Here is a 27,090-nt window from a genome sequence, read left to right as displayed (position 1 = left end):
TAAAGATATGAAGTAAATATTTAATCCAAAACTTAAGAAATCTTTTATAATATGCAATATAGTCCTCTCATTTTAGTTTTTGTCTCACATGGAAGAAATCAGGAATTTCACTCTAGATGTTTAATAGTAATGTTCGTATATAAAAAAATATGTCCTTTGTGGCAAGCTTGAACATACACACACACACATATATATATATATTTACAAACCTTCAGAACAAAATTAGCATTAAAAAACACAGAAGTAGCAGATTGACATAGTGCTTTATTTAAGCTGTCTGTACGAAGGAAAATAATGTGCATCCCTATCATATACGTGTAAAAATACTAAGGATGTACAGTGTACAAAAACAGTTTCTTGTAGTTATTTCACATCCTTGTGGGTCATATACTTAAGGAAATAAACTGTTTAAGTATGACCAACAGTAATACGGTTTCTTGGGTTCATAGTCGTGTCTGCTTAATATCCTTAACCATATGACTAGATCTTGCATGGATCTAATGAAAGAACTAGCAAGGTCAAGAAATGTCACAAACTCTAAAGCTACAGGGAGGTAATTCAATTACCAATTTAGAGGTTTTTATTTAAATAAATACTTTACATTTCATGCTTGCCTGTAATGCACTACCAGGAGCAAGATAAGGAAATTCTACTGTAGACAGTACAAACAGTAGCAGCAAAGTGTGTACATTGAGGTGTAATATATAGACCCTGCAGTTAGTAAGGAAAGACCTTACTTTTGTACTCTAGGAGAAGCACATGGCCCCTGCAAGAACAGTCAGCTTTAAGAAGCCGCAAATAAAGATGGAAAAAATGTAAAACAATACTGGAATAATGTTCTTTAAGCAACAGGAATGTACTGGAAGATGGATTAGTGTGGAAAGCAAAGCTGTGTGCAAAACTGCCAAAATCCAAACAGAAATGACCTATTTCCTCAGAGATGGCTGCAGTACAAGAGGGCATACTGTACGTCATGGAAGTCAGTACAAGCTGGAGTCAAAGCCTGAAATGTACTGTGCTTCAGAGGCTCAAGGGAACCAGCCACCACGTACTGTCCAAATCCAGCTACAACTGGGAACAGTAAAGAGAAGCTTCCGAGGTTTCTCTCAGCACAGCTTGACAAGTTCTCTCTCATCCGGTTCTAACACTGGTGACAGAGATAAGAATTTCCCAACTCCAGGCAGCAATAACTGAACGTTAACTCCCTCCATAAGATCAACTTGATCAACGGTATTTTGGAAGGCAGATAATACAACGCAAAGTGAAGTCTTAACAGGTTTTCGAGTAATTCGCCGACAGACAGTTACTGCAAACTGCGTTCTACCTAGCTACGCAATAACGATCTAACCACAGGGTTTCTTCTGCACATGAGGAACTGCTGGCCAGAGGCACAACTCCAGTTGGTCACTAGCTATAGGTGCCCCGTGTCCAAAAATTTATTGCTATTACAAGCTGAAAACAGGAAAAAAAACACAGGCATATAACACAGATTTTGAATCACTGCAGTTTTAGTCTGTACGTCTGAGGCCTTTGCAGAGAACTAAATAATGCCCGTCTATAAGGAATCAGTTATTTCAGTCACTCACTGCATCATGTAGACACTTCCACACGAACAGTGCAGAACAGATCTCCAATGCAGCAGCTGTGCTCTTTTCCCTCTCTGTAGAGGAGTAATCTCTACACGTGAGCGTTTAGTGTTACAAGGTGACAGAATGAGATCCTACCTAGTTAGAATATACATCATGATATATTTCTGATTATCCATCCATAATTAAAGGTAAAACACAACACACACAAAATTGTCTATGTTAGTCTGCATCTTTAGCTGCCTTGCTGTAATGCCCGTCTACCCCTTGATTGTCCCAGCACGCGCACTGCCAGCAGTGGCTTTCATGCTCGGGTACTCAACTTTCAGCTTCAAGAGGCTAAGGCATCTGCGTAGGAACACGTCCCCTTTCAGACTCGTCTACTCATTCATACAATGCAATCAATAATACTCTGCGATATCACAGTCTTTGTGGGAGCTAACAAGATACGAACACGGAGATACTTCAAATGATAATCCCATGGAGTCAGGGTTATCCGATGTCGTTAGCAGGGGCACATGCACGCCATGACCGCACTGACTGGCAGCTGCTTTAATAGCCCAACTCCTAGCACCAACGGGTTTATTATTAAGATTATCATTGCTGAAGATCAAAGCTAAAGTTTATGCACACATTCTGTTAGATCCAGATCTTCGGAAATGGAAAGACAATGTTTTCCTATCAGTGGAGTGTTGCTCATGATGTTTTAAATTCAGTCAGTCAGGTACCACGGTTACACATAACATGCTGGATTTCATGACTTATTTGGTTGAGGGCAATCCTTCTTTGAGAATGGCTGATCCCAGACATTTACTATTTTAATTATTATAATAAAGTGCTTTTCTTATAATCACTGTGGTCTCATCATTGTTCAAATGCATTTCTTATAGAACTGAAAATTTCTGTTGTGCTGTCAGGCTTTTATATTATGTTAATCCTCAGTGGAGTACAAGATGTAGCTTCTTTCTTTTTTTCTCTCTTTTTTTTTTCCTCTCTTTTTTTTTTCTTTTTTTTTTTCCTTTTTTTCTTTTTTTTTTTTCTTTTTTAACTCTTTGGCACATGAAGCTGGAATTCCTCATCTCCATTGCCAAAGAATTAAAAGACAGTATTTCATTCACAAAAATCTGATTCTAAGCAATATGTACAATTTCAGAGCTTTGTTAAAATATCCACAAGGGAGAAAAGTGCATTATTCCCTTCAGCTTGTACAGTCCTTCCATATATTACAAAATTAACTGCTATAAGCCTGTTCTATCTAAGATGTAGCAGCATTTGCAAACATGACACATACAATCCTTATCACTAAAAATAAATACTACTGCAGTATAAAAAAAAAAAAAAAAAAAAAAAAAAAAGAATTTTCAGAGTTAAACACCTGGAGAAAAAGCTAATTCACAAACTCAAAATAAAAACAAGCAAGGCAAACACCTGTTTACCTTGGTGCACACATTTTGGTGAAAAGCAATACCATTATGCCTGTCTACATTCTTCAGCCATCAGAGGTGATGTATACCATGAAAGAAAAAGAAAAGCATGAAAAAGATGTTATCTGGTGCAAATTATAAGACCCCTTAAACAACTTCAACTGCTGCTTTTATGCCTTCATTTCTTGCATGTATAATGTTCGATTCTCCATGATTGCACATGAGCCTGGAAGTTCTACGTGGCAGGCTGGGTGAGCCCAGCCCTTCTGCTTCTTCTGTAGTATCCAACAGTAATTAAAAAATAATATATATATATATTTATATATATCAACAGTTTAAGTCCTTCTCTCAAATGTTTCCCAAACAAATTCCAGCCAGATGTTAATGACAGAGACCTGCTTCAAGTAATGATATGCCTAACAAAAACCTTGCATATGTACATCACCACCCCTTTGTTTCCTTGTTCTAACCAGCACAGACAGATGCGAGAAAATATTACAAACGAGTCTTTTTAGACTAATTACAATTTTGATTCATCTTCTAGAAGAAGATAATCTGGACCAACATGATTTCTGTTTAGCCTCCATTGTGAGGAAAAATAGATGACTATCTGCGCACAGCATATACAATGCTGAAGTCAAGCCATCTACCTCCAAAGAAATTGTTAATTACTTCTTGACGTTGCTATTATTTGAGACTGTGGGCAGCAGCAACAGCAGGAGAGCGTTGAGAAATACCATTTTTCATGCAAAAACCAAAATGGATTTTAGGTTGGTTTGGGGAAGAAACTTGTTCAATTTGGAATGATCTCTGAAAGTGCCCCTGCTATCTTAAACAGTATCTAGTACTGGTGGTGATGTTCAGGAATCATTTTCAGTGATAAACCTAAGATGACAGTGAAGCAGCAGAACAAAAAGTTATTCTCGTCCACTTGCAGAGTAGGAGAACTGGGGGAAATGCGGCCGCCTCTCATTGTCCATGCAGTCCATACCATCTTCATCATCTGCAGTAAGGGAGAAGCTCGGTGTCATTACATTTACAACAAAATTTTATTACCCATCTGATAGGCAGTACATCACTCAGAGTTCAGACTTGAAGTTAAGACTGAAATTCAAGTAACTCTTCATTCACTTAAGCATATGCACATACAGTAAAATGATGCTGATTTCAACATCTCTTCAATAAGTCATTATTTATTTCAGGGTTTTCTTAGTTTTGATGATTACACCAGAATGCCAGTTATTACTACCTTTTGTATGCTAATCAGAACTTGCCAGAATATCTATCTTCTGGTAGCACAGAGATAGAAAGTCTTTGCTGATTGAAGCGACAAAACAATTTTCATTGCTTCTTAAGCTGAGTTCAGGAAATTATATTCTTACTGCAGCCTCATTTAAATATTATTTTAAAGGGAATTAAAAGAAGGAATACTTACAAAACAAACAATTCATGCAAGTTCTATGTATTTCAATTCTTATGTATTATTAAAGTAATCTGTAAACCACTTATTTTTACAGTATTTACTGGGATCAGAGAAAACATGGACTAAGGCAAATTCATAAATATTTTTATTTACATAACTCCTGTAGTGCCAATGGAAACTTGGCACCAGATGTTGCCTAACTGAGGATTTGAATCTACATTCTCACATGGATTTTTAAACAGTGCTTATCTATAAAGATACCAATTGAAACTGTTATTCTAACCATGTATTTATGTGCAGCCTTTCAGAAATATATATGTTTGTTTATATCTTCATATATTCTACAGCTAAAATCTAGAACTAATACAGCTTTGAGCAATTGCTGTGATTAGGCTGCTTGACCTTAACAGTGCTTCCCTGTTCCTGTAATTTCAACTGTATGCAACTTTTACACCATGAATTTATGTTAAGTTAATGTACAGAGCATGTTTGTTTCTTTTTCCCTATCAGTTTTTACTTAGTGTGACTTTCTAAAACTTTGTGATCTAAAAAAGAGTCAATTTCCTGAAAATTATTTCTGTAACTATAAAAGATCAGTGACAAGATTTTTTAGTTCCATAGTAACTTTGATAGTTATCACACCTCCATCCCTAGAAGTCATTTTAACCCTCCTCTGCATAATCGCACCAGGCAGAGATGATCTCATATTCTAAGTAATACAATTCCTTGTGGATTTTAAATCAAAACCCATTACACAACAAACCTTTTTTACCTATTATTTGCAACATCTGAGAAAAGGGAAGACCCCACGTGATCCTGGAACCACCGCAGTTCACTAAAAATTACAGCGGTTTCCCAGATCAACGTAGCAAAAGAGAAAATTCACCTTTGCGTTGCCGGTTACGTGACTTGCCGCGGCCTGCGGCCAGGCAGGCGCGACGGCTTCTCCTACGAGCCGAGCAGCAGCCGAGCCCCGCGTGGCCGCCGCGAGCCACCCGGTGTTTTCCTTTGGATTGCGGCGGGGTTGCAGCTTGCGCTAAGGTTCATGCTGCAGCAGCCACACCGTTATCTGAGGCCAAGGCAGGGAGTTTTAAGATCGTGTCGCTAGGTTGGTGCTAATCACCCGCTCCGAGCGCAACAAATTTGACGTCCTGGGAGTGGCCGCGTATTTTCTGCCGCTTCAGCCTCGGAAGGCTTAATAGCCATTCTCACTGCACGCGTGGAGTTTTAAGAGATCATCATTTTATAATATTGTATCAATACTCTCCAAGTTAATCCAATTTAAACAAAATCTGTTCAAGTTACAAATCTGAACAAATCCTCAGTAAGACAGATGGGAGAAGAAAGGTTTTTTTTTTTTTCACACCAAGAGGACTTAAAAATCACTTAAAATTGGTGTGTTCAAACACTAAAAATACAAAACCTAGAAAATACTCCCGATTTATACACCAACAGAAAACTGTGCTGAAATCTCAGAAGCCTACAACACCAAAAACTGAGCTAGTACTATGAGGGCGTAATCAACTTCCCCTGTATCATTTACCATCTACCTTTATGATCGTCTCCCCACCCCCAATTTAAAATTCATCTCATTTAGAAAGCGAATTCATTCAAGAATTCAACAGCAGGATTTTAGCTACTCTTTAACACTGGTTTGATAGTAACTCTGTTAAGCCCTAAGCTTCGCTGATCAGATCGTGATTCCTGTATGTGTAGCAAAAGATGTCTAAAAATAAAAACTGCAATAAAGTTAAATTCACTCCCACAAAGAAGATCTGCAGAAGACTCAGTGCAACATTTAAATCTTTATTAATAATCTTCTTTAAGAGCTCTACTGACACATGGGATTGATAGTAAATTTCGTTTTCAAGTAATGGGTATCTACATAAGGGACAACTACTTTTCTCTCTGGCAACTGACGCTCTTTTTTTGGTCTGCAAAATATTTTAAAATATGCTTAACGCACAAAATTTAAATAACTCACTAAGTCAGAAGCAGTTTCCACATGCTAAAAGTGGGGTTTATATTCTAAGCACTTTGATGAACTGGTGTTTTCCCTAAAATAAAGAATTATGAACCCACATGTGAGCTAAGTAAAAAACTGACTGATCAAATATTCAAAGCTGTGTAATTATTCTTACTTGAAAGGTGCACTGTCACTGACAGTTACTCTTATATGTTTCATATGTATATGATTTTTACAGATAATGGCAAGAAAAGTTTTTAGTTAAACAAAAACACCTTACACAATACTTCATAATAAACTGATCATTTTGAAGTTATGCTTACATAAATTCTAACTTACATTTTTCAGGCGGCGTTATTGTAATAGTCTGAGCTGTAAATTCTTCATCAAAATATCTGGTGTCTGTCTCAGATGTCACTTGAGGTTTAAAAGGAGGTACAAGCTGAAAAGGATCAAGAAACAAAAACCAAATTATTATAACTGAAGCCAGCCAAATTATTACAAGGAACAGAAATAAGGAATCTTTTTGCCCACTCCCTAGACCTAGGAATTGGTTGTAAGAGGGTCCACGGACAGGCAGCTGAGTCTCTGATTTCTGGTAACAGATACAAGTCATTGGAGCTGTCTCGCTCCCCAAAATACTAGCTCAGAATCTAGCTAATAACAGAATACTGATAAATTCCCAGTACAGATTTCACATCATTTTTGGATAAATTGTGTTACATAAAGGTAATTACCTACAAATTCTTCATGCCATTCTAATTATCAGTGTACCTGTCAGGCAAAGGCATCCTTAGTTACTTCACCAGAACTGTTTGGTAAATTAAGCTAAGGCAAAAGGGACTACACAGGCAGTACAGTAAGCAAGATACACTTTCTGCAGCATCAAGGCCTACATCTGAACTTACATTTGAAATAAATTATGTAAATACAAAAAAAAAATTCAATTTGAAAAAGGTCAGTTGAGGCTTAAGTGATTTTTGTGAATACAGCATTTCTGGATTTCTAAAAGCCTACTTACTTCTTGCACAGTAGTGCAGTATTTCCCAACAGCAAATTACTAGTATAAGCTTGCAGCTTACGGGCAGGAGTTCCTTACCCCACTTCAGCATCAGTCTTTCTACCCACTTTCTCCTTCAAAAGTATAGTCTACAGGCCAGTTAAAAACTGGAAGGCAGGTTCACTAGGAAAATTAAAAACTGAAATTGTATTGCGTCAGTCCAAAACTATAAAGCAGTTTAGTATGGGTGTAATATATAACAATTCATAGGGGGAGTGATTTTTTCTACGTTTTGTTCTACGTATCAATTTCTCTTTTTATATAAGAAGTTAAGTCATGGTTCTACTGATACTGTCAGAGTTACTGCGTGGTTTTCACTAATTTTATGTTATTAATCTCCTCAGCTGAAGAACGCTAACACCAAACAATTCAATTTGCTAACGTTCTCCACAGCAAAGGAAGCAAAACCATAATTAAACACCTCCCTCCCCAACAAGTTCAGCGCACTAGACACATTTTTATGATTGACAAGATATATACTGCATTAGCTCTTCTTTTTGCAGCTAATTTTTCACAATAATAGGAGTCTTCATTATTTTCTTATATTCAGTGCACATTTTAAAGACTTTTTTTGTACAGCTTGGAGAGAGCTGCACGAGGTGGTAAAGGCTAGAAGAACCTTTGGGCTGCAGCATTAACCAAAGGAGACAACACACTCCACAAATGGAGCCATCCAAAACATGCAAGTCTGTCAGACCGGACTATCCTATCTGTAAATATGTAATTCTGCAAAACCAGCCAAAGGAAGAACTCTTTCAGTAAGGTGCTCTTCACTGTAGACCTCTAATCAGACAATTATTTATTATAATTTCTACTAGTTTACAGCTTAGGGTTTTCTGAGGAGAGAGGATGCAAAGAAGAAAATATTAAAATGTGGTAAAGTGTTTATAAATGGGACACTTAAAACATAACCAACTCCCCTCAGAACAACAAAAAAACTTAAAAGCATGAAAACATAACCAACTCCCCTCAGAAAAACAAAAAAACTTAAAAGCATGTCTTAAGTGCATACACACAAACAGAACCCTTTTCACTTTTACTGTCATTACTAATTCACACACAAACTGCTGTTGTTTTCAAATACAGGTTTAAGACTGCCACACAATTCTTCTTATGTTCCTTTCTCACATAGGACATATTAAATGGACAGCTGGTAAGGTGAAAGTTGGGTTACTTGGAGAAAATGTCTTCACTATACTTTGCAACATAAAGAATGCATCAGGGAGCTGTGTCGTTCTTTGGACACAGCATCAGATTCTGCTGTCACTCATTCCAGGATGCACCTCGGCAATCCTTCTGCGTTATCTTCTCTTTCAACAGTTTGACTCTTTTCAATAAGAGCTATATTTTATTTGATCAAAAATCTAACAATTAATAGTCTATCATTTATATATACCTAAAATGGTGCAAAAAATGATAATACTTTTATAAAATTAAATTCAATTGAAGAGATTTAAAGGTATCTAAACTCATCATCATCAGAATCTTCCAGTTATAAATCCAGCTATGTGAAGTGTGTGGAAACAGAGGATTCCTTTTTAATGTACCAATCCCTGCACTTTCAGAAAATTATCTTTTGCAGGCATCATGGCCATCCCAATCAGTTCTGTACACTATTATAAGAAATGGCAGTCCAAAGTTGTACATCTCCCTGCAAAGCCGCCACTGAATTCCACAGAAAAACTACTGCAGGAAAACATCCCAGACTGCCATTTTTCTAGTATTCTCATTTTCCCAGTATTTCAGAGAAGACCTTTATAATCAAAAAGAAAAAAAAACCCAAAGATGCCATAAAGCCAAGCTGCATACTGTACTCAAGTGACCACTGTTGCACATTCTTTAACAAGACACTCTTACAGTTCTCAAAAATTGAGGTAAATAATTTAGATATGTTCATTATGAAAAAAAAATCCATTAGATAATAAGTTACAGGTAATTTGAACAATCTTACTACTTCCGTGATTAGGATTTTTTTTTTTTTTCCAGATCACTTTTTTTCCCCCAGCACAGAATAGCTAGGGTTGGCAGGCTGGTCCCACCGCCCTGCTCAAGCAAGGTCCCCCAGAGCAGGTTGCTCAGGGCCATGTCTGGACGACTTTTGAATATCTCCATGGATGGAGATGCCACAACCTCTCTGGGCAACTTGCGCCAGTGCTCAGTTGCCCTCAGAAAAGTGTTTCAAAGTGTTACGGTCAAGCACAATTTCCTGAGTTTCAGTTGTGTTGGGCCCATTGCCTTTCACCCTGTTGCTAGGCTCCTGTGCACAAGGAGAGTCTGGCTCGGTCTCCCTTATGCCAGCCCTGCAGGTATTTATACACCTTGCTCACATCCCCCTCAGCCTCCTCGCCTCCAGGCTGAACAGTCCCAGCTCTCCCAGCCTCTCCTCATATGGCAGATGCTCAGTCCCTTCATCGTCCTAAATCAAAATGCCAACTCATAAAAACTACAACTTTTCATGTAAAAATGAAAGTGGAAAAGGTCTCAATGCACTAGCTGACAAGTTCTTCCTTAAGAACTTACTGGCTGACTAACAGCTTACTGGTGGTTTTGCCTCTCTCCCTCTTTTCTATCTGCTAAATCCCATCAGGACCCATCATCCCCATGATTCCTCCAGTTATCCGACATAGTAATGGCTATGAAAACGCTTTGAGAACTTTATCGTTGTGAAAGGAGCTCAGTACTATATGACTCTTAAGGAACAAATAGCAACAGCAGCAGCAATACAAGAAAAATGCACAACCCCCTAGGCTATGACCAGAAGGGAAGGCACTCGATACAAAGTGCTTCACTGGTGCTTCGGGGTTCATTCTTCTTACGGAAGTATCTTTCATATTCTAGACATTAAAAGCAGTAGAAGACTTCCGTGACTGTAATAACAAATAGGGCAGCTACGTAGCTCTCACCAGCAGCTTATGTTGACAAGTTATACCTTCACATACATCGACAGACAATCCACGGAAAAGAGAAAACGGCAGCTGAGAAAAAGATGTACAAATACAACCCACCAGAGAGCAACAGGAAGGCTTTTTAATTCTTTCCATATACTTTGCTTTGTTCCCTCACAGTATCATTTCCACCGTCACAACCGTGAGGATGGCTAGAGCCGGGGATCGTTCCTGCTGACCTGTCCTACTCCACCTACACAAAAACAACTGTCTCGAAAATCTTTTTGGCATAACACATGAAACTCCTGATCTGCCTCCACATGCACACTACCCCCTCCCCAAATAAAAAAAATCTTCCATATAATTGCTATACTTTCAAGACATACTCCCAGCTTTAAAGGGAGAACCTCTAAAAATAATTTACCAGTTCCTGCAGAATTCTCGTCAAGAAATGAGGAACTGGCATATGGACCTTGGGCACCACCTCCAGAAGAAAATGAGAGAAATGCAGTAAGAAATCCTTTCCTAACAACCTTTCACATAAAATGGAAGCATAGAAAATGGTGTAAATGATGTGCATAAGTGTACACAGAGGGATACTGTACTTCAACAACACATTCAGGAGATTAGAGACAGAACCGTTCATTTGAGACAGATTTTGTAAGCCATGTCACCAACATGCCAGGCCATGCTACGGGAACTTGGCAATTATTTTTTTGGAGGGGTGCCACCTTTGTTCATTAGTCATCAGATTTTGTTTAAAAACAGAAAGTAAAATCTCCAGAAATTTTAGCTATAATGAGGCTATCAGAAATATGAGTAAGGTGCAACCACTGCAGAGATAACCACTTATGCTGAAACAGAGCCTGAATAATAACTGAGAAACTTCCTCATACATCTCAAAGGAGTTTTAAGCTCCGAGGCTCAGTGACAAAGAACAAAATATTGCACAACACAGTATTCACTACAGCCCTGATGATCACAACGCGAAGACATCTATCTATACCCAGTGGCATTTCATGATGCCACAAGGAAATGGTAACTGGCTGCTATCTTCACAGCTTTTCTCCACTTCTGATCCAAGAAATCCGAAGTCCAAAAGGAATAACGCGAGCACAGAACAACACACACAATAACACGTGTCCAAAAGCTGTAACGTGAGCTTTGGTTAAGCAGCGGCTCTGCCTGTTTGTGCGAGAATTACCCTGCTCGGTTCCCACTGCCCAGCAGGGCAGGAGACTACATCTTCAGGATTCAACAATTCAAGGATCAGAAACACGTTTTTTTTTTTTTTTTTATGTTCGTGTGCTAAACACACACATATACATACACATACGTGTGTGTGTGTCACTGAGTAAAACTAAAGAAAGAAAAGTCTAAACTCTAGTGTTAACTTACAACTCTAAGATTCGAGCTTTAATAAACAAATCCAATTTAATTCCTATCTGTCAGTCTGAATCTGCCCCAGTCATTTCCAAGGCCTGATATTAGAAATAACAGAAGAAGCCATATTAAATTCTTAATAATCTGTATTATATTCAGTATTTCCATTTGGCATCAATTGAGAAACACCACTTTTTCTACTGTTCAAGACCTGGGCAACTTGCCATGCATCCTGGGGGAGGAAAAGGGAGGGATAGGCAGAGGATTAAGGGTAAGGACAATATCTCACTATTACGATTATGTAGAGCTAAACAAACCGTATGACACACCCTGAGCTTTCTAAAGCTTACTAAACCAATGACACAAATACTTCAATATTGCAGAAAATATTTAATGTTATTAACTCAAAGATAATCCAGTAGATGACAGTAATCATTTGTCTTGGTGTTGAATGAGAAGGGGCTGAGTCTGCTTCCAAGCAACTGCGATGCAAACTGCCAAATGAAAAATATGACCCTTAAGAATGTCAATCTGATTTTCCTTCTCCTTTTAATTTAAAAGGAATTTTCTTTCCATACCACTGAAACTGAACTCTATGAATAGACTGCAGCCAAAATGTACTCCGAGATGAAGTGTTACAGGAATAAGTAGTGCAGCTATCCACCTCACCCACTGAATTATTCAAGTTTTTTAAATAAACTAGATTAGAATATCAAAACTCACAAGCACACTAATTCTTAATGTATCACATAAATATCAAGAAAGTGGGCACGGTTGTTCAGTTCCAGTATTTATTCACATGGAATAATCATTTAAATCTTACTTTTGTTTCAACTTCAATATGACATCTTGGGTTGTCCAATTTAAAAAAAAAAAAAAAAGTTCCATCTCAATGTTCCATCTCTTCTTTATTGATAAATTACAATGTATATGATTTCTACTCTTCTCACAGCTTATGAATTTCAAAAATGTTGTATAAAAATAACTACAAGATAGACATTTCAATAATGTCTTGTATTGTCATCATACATTCTATTTCAGAAGTTTCCAACCAGTTTATTACCCAAGACTGACATATATAAAAAACCATATCTAATGTTCTTTCTGGCTATAAAAGATAATTCAGTATTGTTAATAAAATTAATAAACTGATACCCAGAAATCATACTTTCATCCATCTTAAACTTTCCTGGAGAACTGTGTTGCCAATATGGCAAAACTGTTATCTTCCAGAATTAAACAGAAGACATAAATTAGCCAAATCAGAAAGGAGGAAAAAATAAATTATACTGTGAGAAGAGAAGGGGGTCACATCACTGAAATACAGCCATGCATTCTCATCCTGTCCCAAGCACACTCAGCTGTAACTGCTGAGAACACATCACAATTCATAAATAGATTTCACAGTTCAAAAAATATTTGTACTAACAAAATAGCTAACTTATTAAATGACATTCCGAGTAGAAAAAGCGTGTTTTCACATAAACTGAAATTCACTGACTTTAAAAGGACACCAGCAATGCTCACTGTCTTGCAATTTGCTGGGTTTTCTTTCATATTTTTTAATATGTGCTTGCTCTTATGCTTCACTTATCCTCCCTCCAAAGCAAATGTTTGGTAACCTTAAAAATACTAACAATACAAAACTTTAGCTCTGTCTTTTAACATTAGCAGAATAGGAGTGTATGGGAAGAAAAGTATTGTAGTAAGTAGAAAGATTTCAAGGCAAAGTTTCCAACAGATCATCAATGATACTATTTTAATTAAAAATATATAAATCCTTAAAATACTGATTTTTCTTTAACAGCAATAATGCTTTTCTGTTCTGGCTCTGGCTTGAGGTCAGTTACCAAAGTTGATGAGATTATGTAGCCTGTCAATCTGTATGTTCTCACCTAAGAAATCCTGAACAGTTGGACGGTTGCACCACAGTGGGGAAAAGATTAGATACACAGATGATTCCCACAGCAGTACTAAAACTAGTTATTGAGGAAGGACGCTCCCCCATGCCCTCAAATGAGAGTTTCCCCAAAGGGGAAGACAGTAATTTGGACTGCACTGACCAGCCAGTCTCTCACCAGGCAGCGGTCCCAGCGCGGCAGGGAGACAGCAGTACCCCACGCACCGGGGCAGAGAGCTTCGGGTGCTGTGGGGTAGCAAGTGTCTGAGACAGCAAGAGGGAGAGAGAGCTGGCACTGCTGTGGTGGAGGGACACAAACCCACAGGAGACCGGGCTGCATTAGTTTTTGTTGTCCATGGACAACCTGTGTGTTGTCCAAGTGGCTGACACAACGAAGACCAACGGGAACCCCCAGGACCGCAGTCACAGTAACTTGTGTACGAATCAGAAATCCTTCTGCGAATTTTCCTCTCTGCAAAGGCAAGCAGCTGGGGGTGGTACCTGATCACTACGTTTGTGTATATATTTCAAAGCATCGCTGGAAACTACAAATGAAAAGATCAGACTGGTTAGCAGTTTTCTGATCTTTTTACTACCTTGCACGGCAACAATGCAACAGTAAGTAACATGGGTCACCTCTCCGAGCTTTACTGGCAGTGCAGATAATTGCACAAAAATAGCATGACTCAAATAGGAATTGCCAAAAAACAATTTTCTTATTTCCCTCCTCTCCCTTCCCTTAAAATCTAATACAGGAAAGCACTTAAACATGGATTTAAGATTACAGTTATACTGCAGATTTTGCCAGGTCTGAACACAGAGCTTTAACCACAGGATCTCAAGACCTACTGTTCTTGTGCCTTCAGTAAAGCAAAGGTAGTCAAAGCTGGGGAAAGGGGAACAGCTTCTTGCAGCTGCTTGGCTCCACGCTGAGATACGTGCCGTCTTGCGTGCTCCTCCTGCAGTCTTCAGCAAGGTCAGACACGTTAGCTTTAACCTTTACTGCCACGTGCCGCTACTCCCTCCCCAGTTGTTATTGCTCCCCTTGCTACGTCTGGGGGATAACTCTGTTAGTACTCCCTAATTTACTTCAGGGATAATCAGATATTACTGGAAATCAGAAGACGACACACGTCAGCTTCTTTCTCATTTCATCTGTGTTATACGCAGGAGGAAAGCCGCGTTTGGATTTCCACCGACATCAGGCTGCGTGCCTGAAGACGTACCTGAATTCCCACCCCTAGATTAATTCTCATGTGTTTTTTGTTCAGCAAAAGACCCTAGACAGAACATACAACAATTTAAGAATATTTTTGCAAACCCGAAGAAAAATATTCTGAAACAGTTCTTAAATAACAGAAAAATGCCAAAAAGGTTTATGATTTTAGCTAAAAATAAAACAAATATTTTATTTAGAAATATACAGGCTTTTGAAGTTTTTAGAGTTTGCTGAATTATTTAATTTCTCATACTCATGCACAGAGATAAAGACTCATCAGGGCTGAGACAATCACAGGAAGGATGTGGCATAGACTGCTCTCTTTCAAATGCCCTCACATTTTTTGCTGCTAGAAATAAATATACATGATCACAAATGCTAACTGCTACACATTTATCATCTAAAGGCAATGATCTTCTCTGCTTTAATGTACCATGCAACATTTTATTATCACTGTGTAGTACCGAATTAGTTTAATTAGTTAGCAGTATCAGAGAGCTAGCAATTCCACCTGACCATTTGGACCTATTTGACCTGACCGAGCTACTGTTTGTTGCATCTATGCCTCTAAGCTTGTGGACATACAACTTTGTCTTCACTCACATTAGTAAAGTAATAACCTAATAAGTTCAGAGATATATTTTATCTCTAGTAAAATTGATAAAATTAGCAGCAAAATAGCATAGTGTGCACATATACAATACTATCCCCCAGGAACTATTTATAATACACAATATTTTTGTTTCCATTAATCCAAATATGAACTTCAGTTCTTTCATTACTAACAGAAACACATTCCTGAAACATAGCCAGAAGATTACAGTTTCATGGTGCATAAACTTCAGACAAAAATACTGTGAAATGTTTTTACTATGCAAATAATTAGATCAACTATAAATTTCATCAAGTGACCCTACTACCGAATACTGTACTACTGATAATAAACAGCAACAACAACAGAGGCAAGCATAAGATAAATCTTTGAAAATCCAATTTGTTTGATGCATATTCCTTCTGAGTTATCTTAGAAATTGTATCACATTATAAAACCTCAAAAACATTGATACAAACATTACAATAAAAAAACCTCAGTGAAAGTTCATTAATCATATGATTACGTTTAAAGTTTACATTTCAGTCTTATATTCTTTGCATATTTTAAAATTGATAAAACTGTGTGTGCAGAACGAGTGACTGATCATTTTAAACAACCAAATGAATGGTTTTATAATAGGAATAAAAGTAATTTTGAATTAAACAGAAAAAAGTACTGTCAGGAATAATTTCAATGAGGTGTTTTTCCATAAAAAACACACTTGTGTGCCAATACTGCCCAAAAGTAATCCCTAATCTCAAAGTTAATATTCAATATCCTAAATCCTCAAAGTTCATTATACAACTGAGGACATACACTTCACTTTTACTAGCAAATTCAGTTTCTCAAAGCAGCAGTGGATAAAATAAACAGTGTATGACTACAATTGCTCCAGTTATAAGTCTTACCCACCTCCATGCACAGGAAAGCAAAATACCTGTATTTATATAAAAGTAAAATATCTCCACTGATTTTAATAGCTCAAGATCAGATCTTTAGTGAAAAACAGTGGCCTTTGATTTGGAAAGACTCGAAGCATGTGCTTAAATGTTAAGAAAATCTGTATTTTCTTAACTAAAAGTAATGTTGAGCAGAGTGTAGAATTGAGAATTCTGAAGTAATTAGAGAAGTAATTAAAGAAATCTTTTTCAACAGAGGAAGAATGATCTGAGAGCTTTTTCTTTTTCATCCACTCCCAGCTCCTTGTATTAATAAGTTTGGCAACTGATTTTGTCACAGAAGTACTTCTATACAACGTTCTTACACAAGCACCAGTGGCTGACCTCACGAAGAAATCTGATTAATATACTTATTCTGATTATTTATTTATTTTGAAGTTTCTCAATATATCATGACAGAGCCATGGAAAAAAAATCACACTTAAGCTTATATCAAGTAACTTCAGATAGTATCATATTTTTATCATAATATACAAATTCTTATTCCATTTCTGGTATTTGTCAGAGAAGTATCACACCTACATCAACCACACAGTTTGAAAATGCCAGTTTAACAACTGAAGAACAGTCTTTACATTGCAGCACAAACATATTCTGCTCATTCATACATCTTCCATTTTCCTTTTATTTAAACAAAGCAAAAAATGAGAAAAATCTATCTTTTAAAGTCACATGGTTCAACTGGAAGATTAACAATATAAAACAGTTGGAAAAAAAACAGGAAAAGGTCTTAATACAGAACAGAACAGAGAAACAGCAAAAGACCAAAATAGCAGGTGTTTATAGTAAGTAAATAGTTACCAAAGTACTAAGATATTTACATCTGTATCTAAAACAAATTAAGTCAAATTGAGTTTCACTACTAAGAAAGATAACTTCATTTTCTAAAACCATCCAGAAAGCGTTGATCATGAAAGGAAAAAAGAATGAGGAATGAGACAATACTGCTCAAATTAAATCTCTGGTACCCTCTTTCTCTACAAGTTGTTTTAGCTCAGTATTTTACTGCTATTTTAATTCTCTTAGATATTTCTTTAAAAGTTAGTTTGATAAAAAATTTCTGCTTAAATACAAATAATCAGAAAGTAGATTTTTGCTATGAATCTCTTTCAGTCATTCCAATTTCATATTTCTATAAAGACAAAGAAAAGGCGTAAGTAAAAAGATAGTTCTGAAAAACATCCTTTACAGTTTCTCACATATCTTGATTTCTACACCTACTTTCTGTTGAAGACCCAGGAAGAAGAAAGGGAAGAAAAACCTTGGATGTGTAAATAATAGGCAGAAAATCTTTGCTGAGTTCAGTTTGGTTTGCAAAACTTATTTTTGGTCCACTGGCAAATTATTAATGAAAAACAAAAATTTAAATAATTTCATCCTTGTTTAGAATAATTATTCATTTCTATTGATAAGAAAAACAGCAAAGAAAAACATGAATAGCTTCAGAAAGTAATAGTCCTATGACTATCAACTGACACCATCTTGCAGAAACCAGATTATTCAATGTCATATAAAGACATACCTTTTTATCATATACATCTTGCCAGTTTACTCCAGCAAAGAAACTATGACGCATGATTTCTTTTGCATCATCTGGGCCTCCACCAAGTCTGAGGAGAGAAGAAAACATTTCACATTATACAAGCTTTATTTTAAAGCGTGACTATGTTATTGTGATTGTTAGAGAAGTGACCATTTATTTTTGAACAGCCAGGAACAATTCTCTCCTGTTTAATATGAAATTCCAGTGATGTCAAGAGAAAAAAATGGTAACAAAAGTATCCGAACAACATTTTATTCTATTTGATTATTCAGCGTTCATTACAAACTTTTTCGTAATTCATCTGTTTTAGAAACATACTTAACTTTAGTTTTCTTGAAAGACCAACTAACATTCTGGCATTATTAAAAATCAAAACCAACCCAACAACCTTGACACAAAATTTTGCCAAGGAGATGCCAGGCACGGAATCTATAATGATTCACACATCATTTTTATACAGTGTTCACTGCTGTTGCATCTGGGTGCTGTAACAATTAACCAATTACCATAAAATAGTCTCAATCTGAGTCAATTAGTATAAATTAATAAATTGTAGGCCTGCTGAGAAGGTTATTTAAAGGCCATTGTAAATAACCACACTGTTCACTGTGGCCTGTAGCTTGCCAAAGCCAGACTCTGGCACATCATCTCAGGAAGTGAATCCCATGCCATGGATAGCAGCCTCCTGCATTGGGTGAACTTGCCAAGGTGTTTTGAGCTTGTGTAAGTGGTCACCATTGCCAAAAGGAGGAGGGTCCTAGCCCTGCCTGCAGTTCTCCCCGCTCCCTTCCAGCTACAGCATCCCTGCCATTGACTGTGGTACTCACTGGACTCTATGGGACGATTCAACTCACTAACCTGGAAGGAACCCAACCCAGCAATGAAAATGCAAGAACAAACAGGCAGTTTTCTAGTGCTCTAGCAAGTCAAATTTGACTCAGCAATGAGGTCAGTGAACTCCCTTGAGCTGCTTTTGGTAGAGACAGAGCCATACACCCAGGACAGGGGATGAAGGATGGGACCCCTGCCTCTTTCAAAAGCACTGAACTGTTAGGATTGCTCAGCGGTCATATAAATTCTCTCTGAGTCAGGCTGTCCCATCATCTAACATCAAGAAGCTGCAGCTAAATCTTAACAAAGAACTCATACACGTCAAGTATTAGCAGGGAGAATGACGTAGGCAGTTTGTGCTTCATTAAAAGGAACTATCAAAGATTTAAAGAAAATTTTAAAAAGCAACCTTTTAAGCAAGATGAATTCTTCTCGGAAGTATTTACTGCAATCAGCAGTAATTCCCATAACCAAGGAAAATAAAACCTAGTATTGCTAATATTCTGCTGGCAAATTAAAAAAAAGTATTCTGGACCTCTACCTCAGTCTTGTAGTAACTGGGTATGAAGTTATTCTCATTTCAAAGCAGTGTTCTCCTTCTGTTTCCCAATTACTCATTGTAAATTTTTCTACCTCCCAGCAGTCTCCAGATTTCTCTCAGTATCTTCCTATCCAGCTGTTCAGAGAAAAGCTGAGCTCCACTTAACCTCTGTGTTCCCCCCTATTTATCAGTAGCTAACACCAGAACTTGAATATGAATAAGCTTATAAACATAAGCCTTTCATAAACACTGTTGTCTGCACAAATTAATTACAGGCAAGTATCTTTATCATTCTAAAGGTTAATATATTTGATGGGTCAGATTGTTTAGAGACTAAAGTGCATTAGAAGTTGCTACAGTAACAAATTTTCATTTGAGTCTCCATGTCTTTTGTTGGCTCTTCAGAGTTTGCTTTTACTACTGTGTATCTAGTGAAAGGGGACATTGCTGGGCAGCAAAAGAAAGGCTGACTGCTTGTGCTACCCTGGCTGCTGCGCTTGGGTGCAAGTGGATCCTCAGAGCGATGGGGTCACTGGTCATGCCCTGAGCACCACTGAGCACATGCAGCTAGGGAAAACTTCCTGAGTACACACTTGCATTGGAGGGAGGATGGACAGATGGAAAGGAGAGACGGACAGACAGAAGGAATCCTGCGCTCCTAAAACAGGCTGAGAGACTCCCAAGAGGAGCAGGGAGCGTGGGCCAAAGAGGGAACCTAAAGGCACGTCTCACTGACTGACACAGAGGTTTATTCTGGAACGAGAGAGAACTGGACATTGCTTGTCCTGCGCAGGGAGTCACTGGAAGATGGCTGGCCTAGAAAACAGAACTGGAGGAAAAAGCCCACCACAAATGGGCACAGGCAGCAGTTGGTGGTATTTGCTTTCAAACCTTTGTATTTAAATCTGGCTCAGAAGATCTGCATATTACTTAACAGGTTTCTAGTTTATGTGACCTAATATGTGATCTAACTATGTGTTATTAATAAAATACAGCTGTGCGCAGGAAGCCTTCTAATGTCTTCAGGCATGATCACTTCCAAGACAATTTGGGGTAGTCCCTCAATACTATAGCCAACTCAGGGACAAGTCAGTCATACTCTCCAAAATTAATTTAGTGCTTACAATTAAAAAGGAACAAAGAAACAAGGTGATTTCACTTAGCAGCCTACAGTCTCAAATTTCCACTTTTTTAATGCAGCAACTATATATGGCAAGTTTTACCTACAAAGGAGAATAAAACATGTGGAACAGAACACTTTTTTAAAAAATATTTTACAGCAAACACAGGCATCTTTTCAGGTTTAGGCTGAATGGGAAATACATATTGTGCATTGTTCAAAGTAATCTTCCAAATACAATGTCAGGCATAGGTTTCAAATCATCATCGCTTAAGTCTAAAAATACTTACTTTAGAAAAAGTATATGTACCAAACTTGCTTCCTTTTTTCCCCCTCGGACAAGACCTTACCAGTGCCTTTCCATAGCAGCAATAAACTTTAATCCTGGACCATGTGCTACACCTGAATAGGGCTTTGCCAAGGCTTCAGTTTAAAAATTTCTATTACTCACTAATGCAACACCTTTATAATGCACAAATACTTACAGTTCGTTAGTATAATAATATAAGCGTTTCCAAACTGCCATCCATGTGCCAAGCAAAACTCACAAGATTTGCTATGCATCTTACCTGCTAAATAAACTGTATCATCTAGAGAATATAAAGCCGTAACACTATTACACAGTTGTCACTGTGCCCCTAGTCACCTAGTAAGTAGCTTTCAATGATCAAAATTTCATTAATACTTACACAAAAGTATTTAATGGAAGGTTTTGTTTCCAGGTTGATACAAATTCCTATTGCTGTGGAAAGCATAAGCTAACATCAGGCATTAAACTACAGTCTATGGGACATGGGTAGCTCCCAGTAAAACTCCGTCTTGTCAGTAGCCTGCTTTCAGCAGCTTCTGACTTTGGGCAACTCAGAGGCAGGTTGCCAGCGACATGGTTCAGCCCAGCCCTGGTGCAGCCTGTTCTGTCTGTTGCTGCAGATGGCCATCTCCTCTACACTCAAGTAAATCACTCTAAATTCTTAAAAGTTAAAATTAAGATACTAGGTCCTTAACGTTCTTCTGCACTTACCGCTTATTTGGATCTTTTATCAGTAGGCCTGAAAGTAATGATTTTGCATCTGCAGAAAGAGTTCGAGGAAATTTTATGTCCTCCATTAGTATCAGTTCAAACAGTTTCTCATGATCTTGGTTGTAGAATGGTAATCTCCCACACATCATTTCATACATGACAACTCCTAATCCCCACCAGTCCACTGCACGACCATAGTCATTATCTTCCAACACCTAAAACAGAAACCAAAACCAGGTGTAAAGATGTATGGTATTTCAGACATGATCATTTCAGTCTATTTGGATCGTCTCTTTATGAGTGTACTTTTAAGACTTTATTTCTGCAGCATGCAACAAGGGCTCCAAGAACTCAGATCTGATATACACAACTGCAGTACTAATCCATGCACTGCAGATAGCTAAAATTTCAGACATACTGGGAACTGTATTGTTACTCCAAATGTAATTCATCAGAAACAAGCATAATATAAGGCTGAGAAAGTCCCCTCCCCAAATGATCATTACTGCATTTTCCTCTTTCCTAGGTCCTACTTTACGACCCTTTTTATAATGTACATAGTTTTAGGGAGAGACATTGAATCTACTGGCACTCTACCTCAGTCAGATTCCTCACCAGAAACACTCACCCTGCTCCATCACTTCCTCTCTCCTTATACCACTAGTAAGAATAAAGACTGACATTTAGAAACACCTTAATCTTATTAAGGTAAGTTATTCATTTATAACCTTTGTTTCTATTAAGAGCTCCTGACGGTTCCATTATGTTCCATGAAGAAATCCAAAACAGCCAGACTGTGCTAATGCATAGAAATATGATTGTCTCCAATATTTATGTGCCTAAAAGATGACTTACTCCACCGCTCCTCTACAAGCAGCCCCATTCAGAATCAGAATAAGGAACCTAAACAGTATGTCTTTAATACATCTATATATCAAATTATAGAAATGGAGACAACATAACAGTATAATATAGTTATAATGAAACCATAAGCGGTAAGGAAACGGAAGGGTACTGCGTGTGTGTGCATATATATATATATGATTCAGATGTTCTGTAAAATTACTATTAACATGTCATATCCTTTCACTCAAAAAGGATACAGCAATTAGAAAAGCAACAATCAGAAGTTAGTAAGTGGTAACACAGAGGGCATGTGCCTAAATTGCTAGTATTTGCTGCAGAAAGGTAAATTAAAGAGGCAAAAACCTCAAAACAGTAAATTGCAAATTTTAATAGTAAACAGTAACAGAGACTAGAGAAATGCAGCTAATCCAACTGGACTATATTTATAAGGAATTTTACAGATCTCTGTATCATTAAAAGCTAGATCCTGACAGGCAGCACGAGTGATTAAAAAGAGTTAACAGAAAACAACACTGTTTGCAACACAGTCACAGGCAGCCAGCAAAGCCAAGAGCTTCTCAGCGCCCCACGAGGAGGTGGGCACACAGGAACCCTCTGTCCTCGTGAAAACCTGGTGACAGGTAGTAAAGCCTCCGGGCTTTAAGGAATAAGGCAACCCTGACCAACACGGACCAGAAATAAATGTTCCTGCGAGCGCAGTTACCCTACGACTCCCAAAGCGGCCTGCGCCGCCTTCCAGCGGTTCCCGCCGAAGCAGGGGCAGGCCGAGCCCTCCGCCACGCGGGACGCCGAGCGGCCCCGACGGCCCCGCGCAGCGCAAGGACGGGCGCGCGGCCCTGGCCAGCCCTAGCGAGGGGCGCGCAGCCCTTTGATCCGCCTCTGCTTTTTGTCCCCCAGTAAACCCAAGCCAGTGCTGAAGCATCTGGTACGTGCTACTAGCAGAAACAAAACACGGTCTGATCCGGTACGGCAATTCTGACAATACAGTAGTAATTAATGCAGTCAAATTCGGTTTTCACTTTCCTTAAGGAATAGTAGAAGAAATATGATGAAAAGAAGTGTATCACAAATCCCTTTTGTGTATATAAGATTAAAAAGCATAAATATTAACACATTAACACATACTATTTACAACTGTGCCAAAACACACAGACTCGTTACATCATTGATATTTCCAAATAAAGGGTGAAATTTTGGGAAGCGTAAAATACAACAAATTATCTGAATAAGTACATATGACAAAACTAACTAAAATAACTCCAGCATTGTAAAATTAATTAAATGTTTTATGAGTTTGAGCATATTGCAAGCTATTTGCTGAAAAATTGTATATGAAATCTGTGACACTTAACATCTTTAAATCACCATGTCTTCAGCTGTAGAATAAAAGCATTATACATTTTTCTATTTAACGTATTATCACTGTTTACCATTACCCCTATTTGTACTGGTGGATATTCTTTTCTTTTGAAGATAGTAAAATGAATAAAATTGTGAGGCAGGGGTAGACTTATAAAATAGGCAATGGGAAGATAAAACCTTTCATTCTCAAACAAGGCAAATCACATGGCCAATAGCTGAAGCGAACTGTATCTGGGGCTTTACCTAATTTATGCAGGACTTTACCTAATAATAATAAAAAGTATGAGCAACCTTTTGCTGCATTCCCACAACAGCCACAAAACAGTGGTACAAAGAAAGAGCCAAATGTGATTTTTAACCTCTTTTTACATAAAATCATAAAAAAGCATAAAAGCTGGATTAACTGCCTCCCGAACCTGCGTATCACCAGCCGGGTTCTCATCCCCAGCTGGCAAAACTGGCAACTCTTTATTTTTGTTTAAATACCTGGTTTACAGCCAGCCGGAGAAGAAAGAGCATCAAAAGGGTTTAGTTTAGGCAAAAGGAAAATAGTTCTGAAAAGTGTATAAATAAAGAGTAATGCATCTCAGCTCATTTTAATATAACTGTAATAAATTTATGCATAATGCACCAAATGTAAATACACACAATTTTGTTTTCTTCAAATCATCCCTACTCCTACTGGTGCTAAGAGTCTCTATTGGTATTTGCAGGCAGTCAGAAATCAATGGAAGTGCTGGAGCCCACTAACGCCTAATGATCAAATCCAATGAGAGTAAGCACGAGAACATACATACTACCCTAGCACTACAGAACCCTTTTCAGTTTTTGGATCTGAGAGATTTGCTTTTAATTATAATGTATATAGGTCAAGAAAGCTTCAGCTCAGTGCTAGAAGAAACATGACACAGTAGCATGCTTGGTACCTATGACTAATCCAATCTCTTCTGTACCATGAGATGGATACTTGCTTTCAGGAAATCCTTCTCAGGCCATGAGGACAGGAAGTGAGCAATAGCTCACCAACACCTGCCAACGCACAGACTCTGTGGGAAGTTTGTATGGACTTTGCATGTTGTTGCCTCCATCATCTCCAGTCAATTCTTGTTCTCCTCTATGGACATAACAACCTTTCCTTAAGTGAGCACACTATCCTAACAACCAAGTCCCTTTAAGGTCACAGTAAAAAATATAGCAGGCCCACCAAACTCAACCCATAGGGCACAAGTTGAACTACTCTTTTATGTGTTACAAAGCGAAATATTAATATTTTGTAGGGGTACCAAACAGAGGAATTGCACAAACACTGAAGTTACAGAAATAGCAACTCTACTGAGTACAGCTGACTCCAGTCAGCTGTATCTTCATGATGTAAAGATGAAGTTACATGCTTCTTCCCTCAAAATTTGTTTCAACAGCCAAATCATTCAGGTATATGACTTCTGTTGATTCATCTTCAGTTTTCCAAAAATCCCAATGACCGAGTCAAGATCTAAATGAGGTTTCAGGAGATTACAGGTCTAGTGTGATTCAACTTCAGCATGCGGGCAACATTTATATTCACTCATCACTGCACACAAATGACTTCCCAGGGTCTAGTGAAGTAGGAGATAGGCTGACTAAGGTTCAGTTTTGATGGTACTATAACTATACAAAAGAAAAAAAATCAAAAAATGGCCAGCGGTTTTATTAATTGAGAGTAATTTCATTCCATTTGCTATTAAGGCTGTAGTTCAACAACTGCTTCTTTTAGACATGGTGCCACCCTAATTCATGCTCTCATTCCTATTCCCTCACCACACTTCACTTACATTGCTAAAACTGTGCAACGCACTGGATCAGAGACTAGAGTGGTATTAAAAAAAAAAAAATGTTAAAATATTGATTGTTTCGCCCAGGGTTATCTCTAACCCAGGTTAAGTTTTCTGACCTAAGTCACCGCACAGTCACAGAAGTGGAGCATCCAGGGCAAGGGGGGCTTAACCTGGCATTGCCACAGGAAGAAATGCTTGTCAGGCTCTGCCCTGCAGCTCGCAGCACAGAAGGGACTGAAGCTGCCTCTCCCAGCTAGTCCTGCGCGCACACAGCTGCAACAGCCACTTTCTCATCAAGGGAAGATTAAGGGCCTGATTCTCTTCCCAACCGGGATCACTTTAAAGCATTCTGCCATTATAAAAGGGCTCCAAAGTGGGCATAAATTAATTTCTGCATTTAAACTATTACATTTTTTATGGGTGTTGATTTTGTCTGAAACATACACCTACATCTGTAATAATTAAAAGAAGACACTGTCTGGGTTTATATGGATGCTTTAAAAAAAAATCTGCACAGGTGTTGCAAAGGTTTGTATTTTTTCAGTTTTAGATAAACATACAAGAGGTTAAGTAACATACACACTCTCTAACAACCAAGAAACATTAGTCAGGCATCTGCTTCCAGGCATATGCAGGTACTTTAGTGCTTTTATGGATGTTTTACAGGCACCGGACAATATTATCATTTCAGCTAACGGAAAGCTATTTATTTACATTAAAACTTTCATTTATATTGTGTTCAAAAGGCAACCAAACACAACTCTTATATTTATTTTATACAGAAAGCTCTACACTAGCTATAACAGCATTTGTTTCATTAGTTAGGAGCTGTTTTTCTGAGGTATCAAATCTCAAAAAATTTGACATAAAAAATATAGAAAACAACTGCATATTTTAAAGCAAACTAAACAGCACATGTATCATTAAATATAGTCCATGCCACAGTTCCTCATGGCTTAGAAAGCCATTCCCAATTCTCTCTAAAATTTACTGAGATAGCAAGGATAACCAACTGCAACAGTAAGGAAAAAGTATGCTATAGTGACCACCATCTGCTTGCCCTTGGTGGGCTCTGCCAAGCCAGCAGTAGCAATGACCAAGTGTGTGATGGGGTGGTGCTTCACAGACACACTAAAGCCCATCAAGCCACATATGCATAATTCACAATCCAGTTCACAAACTGAATTTTGCTTTCATGACGGCTAAAGCTGCATCAACACACTGCTGTGTGGCTAAGATTGCAGTGGTACAAATGTGTCTTGCCCCTCATACAATTCACGTTGCTCACAGGTTCCAAGAAAAATCTTGTATTGCCATTTATCAGCTAAAAGCAATCCTCTAATACTACTCTCCACTGCGAGAAGTCCAGTGTTATGGATTAGAAAACATTAATAACATTTTTAGTGCCACTGCAAGTCTTCTCTTTTCCAGAAAGCAAATTAATTAAAAAGAGTTCTTCCTCTGCTTCATTAGTGGTTGTAGATTTTCATGATCAGGCTTATCAATCTACACATTATCAAGTGTCTTTTGTTTTAGGAACATCATCCCTTTAAGAATCAAATATACAATCAACACAATTTGATGTTCATTC

General features: G+C 37.9%; 1 protein-coding gene across 2 annotated transcripts in view; it reads right to left on the bottom strand.

The window, feature by feature from the left end:
- Nucleotides 1-244: 244 nt before the first annotated feature.
- The window catches only part of AKT3 (AKT serine/threonine kinase 3), a 158,605-nt gene continuing 131,759 nt past the window's right edge, over nucleotides 245-27,090 (bottom strand). For both annotated transcript variants that reach the window (XM_062572127.1, XM_062572128.1), the window contains 4 exons: nucleotides 21,457-21,671; nucleotides 17,923-18,010; nucleotides 6,739-6,841; nucleotides 245-4,013 (listed from right to left, as the gene is read on the bottom strand). In XM_062572127.1, coding sequence (XP_062428111.1) covers nucleotides 3,928-4,013; nucleotides 6,739-6,841; nucleotides 17,923-18,010; nucleotides 21,457-21,671 — 492 coding nt within the window. In that variant the 3' untranslated portion in view covers nucleotides 245-3,927. The remainder of the gene's footprint in view (nucleotides 4,014-6,738; nucleotides 6,842-17,922; nucleotides 18,011-21,456; nucleotides 21,672-27,090) is intronic.

Source organism: Rhea pennata, chromosome 3 (genome assembly GCF_028389875.1).
Source record: "Rhea pennata isolate bPtePen1 chromosome 3, bPtePen1.pri, whole genome shotgun sequence".
In the NCBI taxonomy this organism is placed as follows: domain Eukaryota; kingdom Metazoa; phylum Chordata; class Aves; order Rheiformes; family Rheidae; genus Rhea; species Rhea pennata.
Note: the sequence above shows the minus strand (reverse complement) of the source record. Positions and strands in the feature narration are given on the sequence as shown.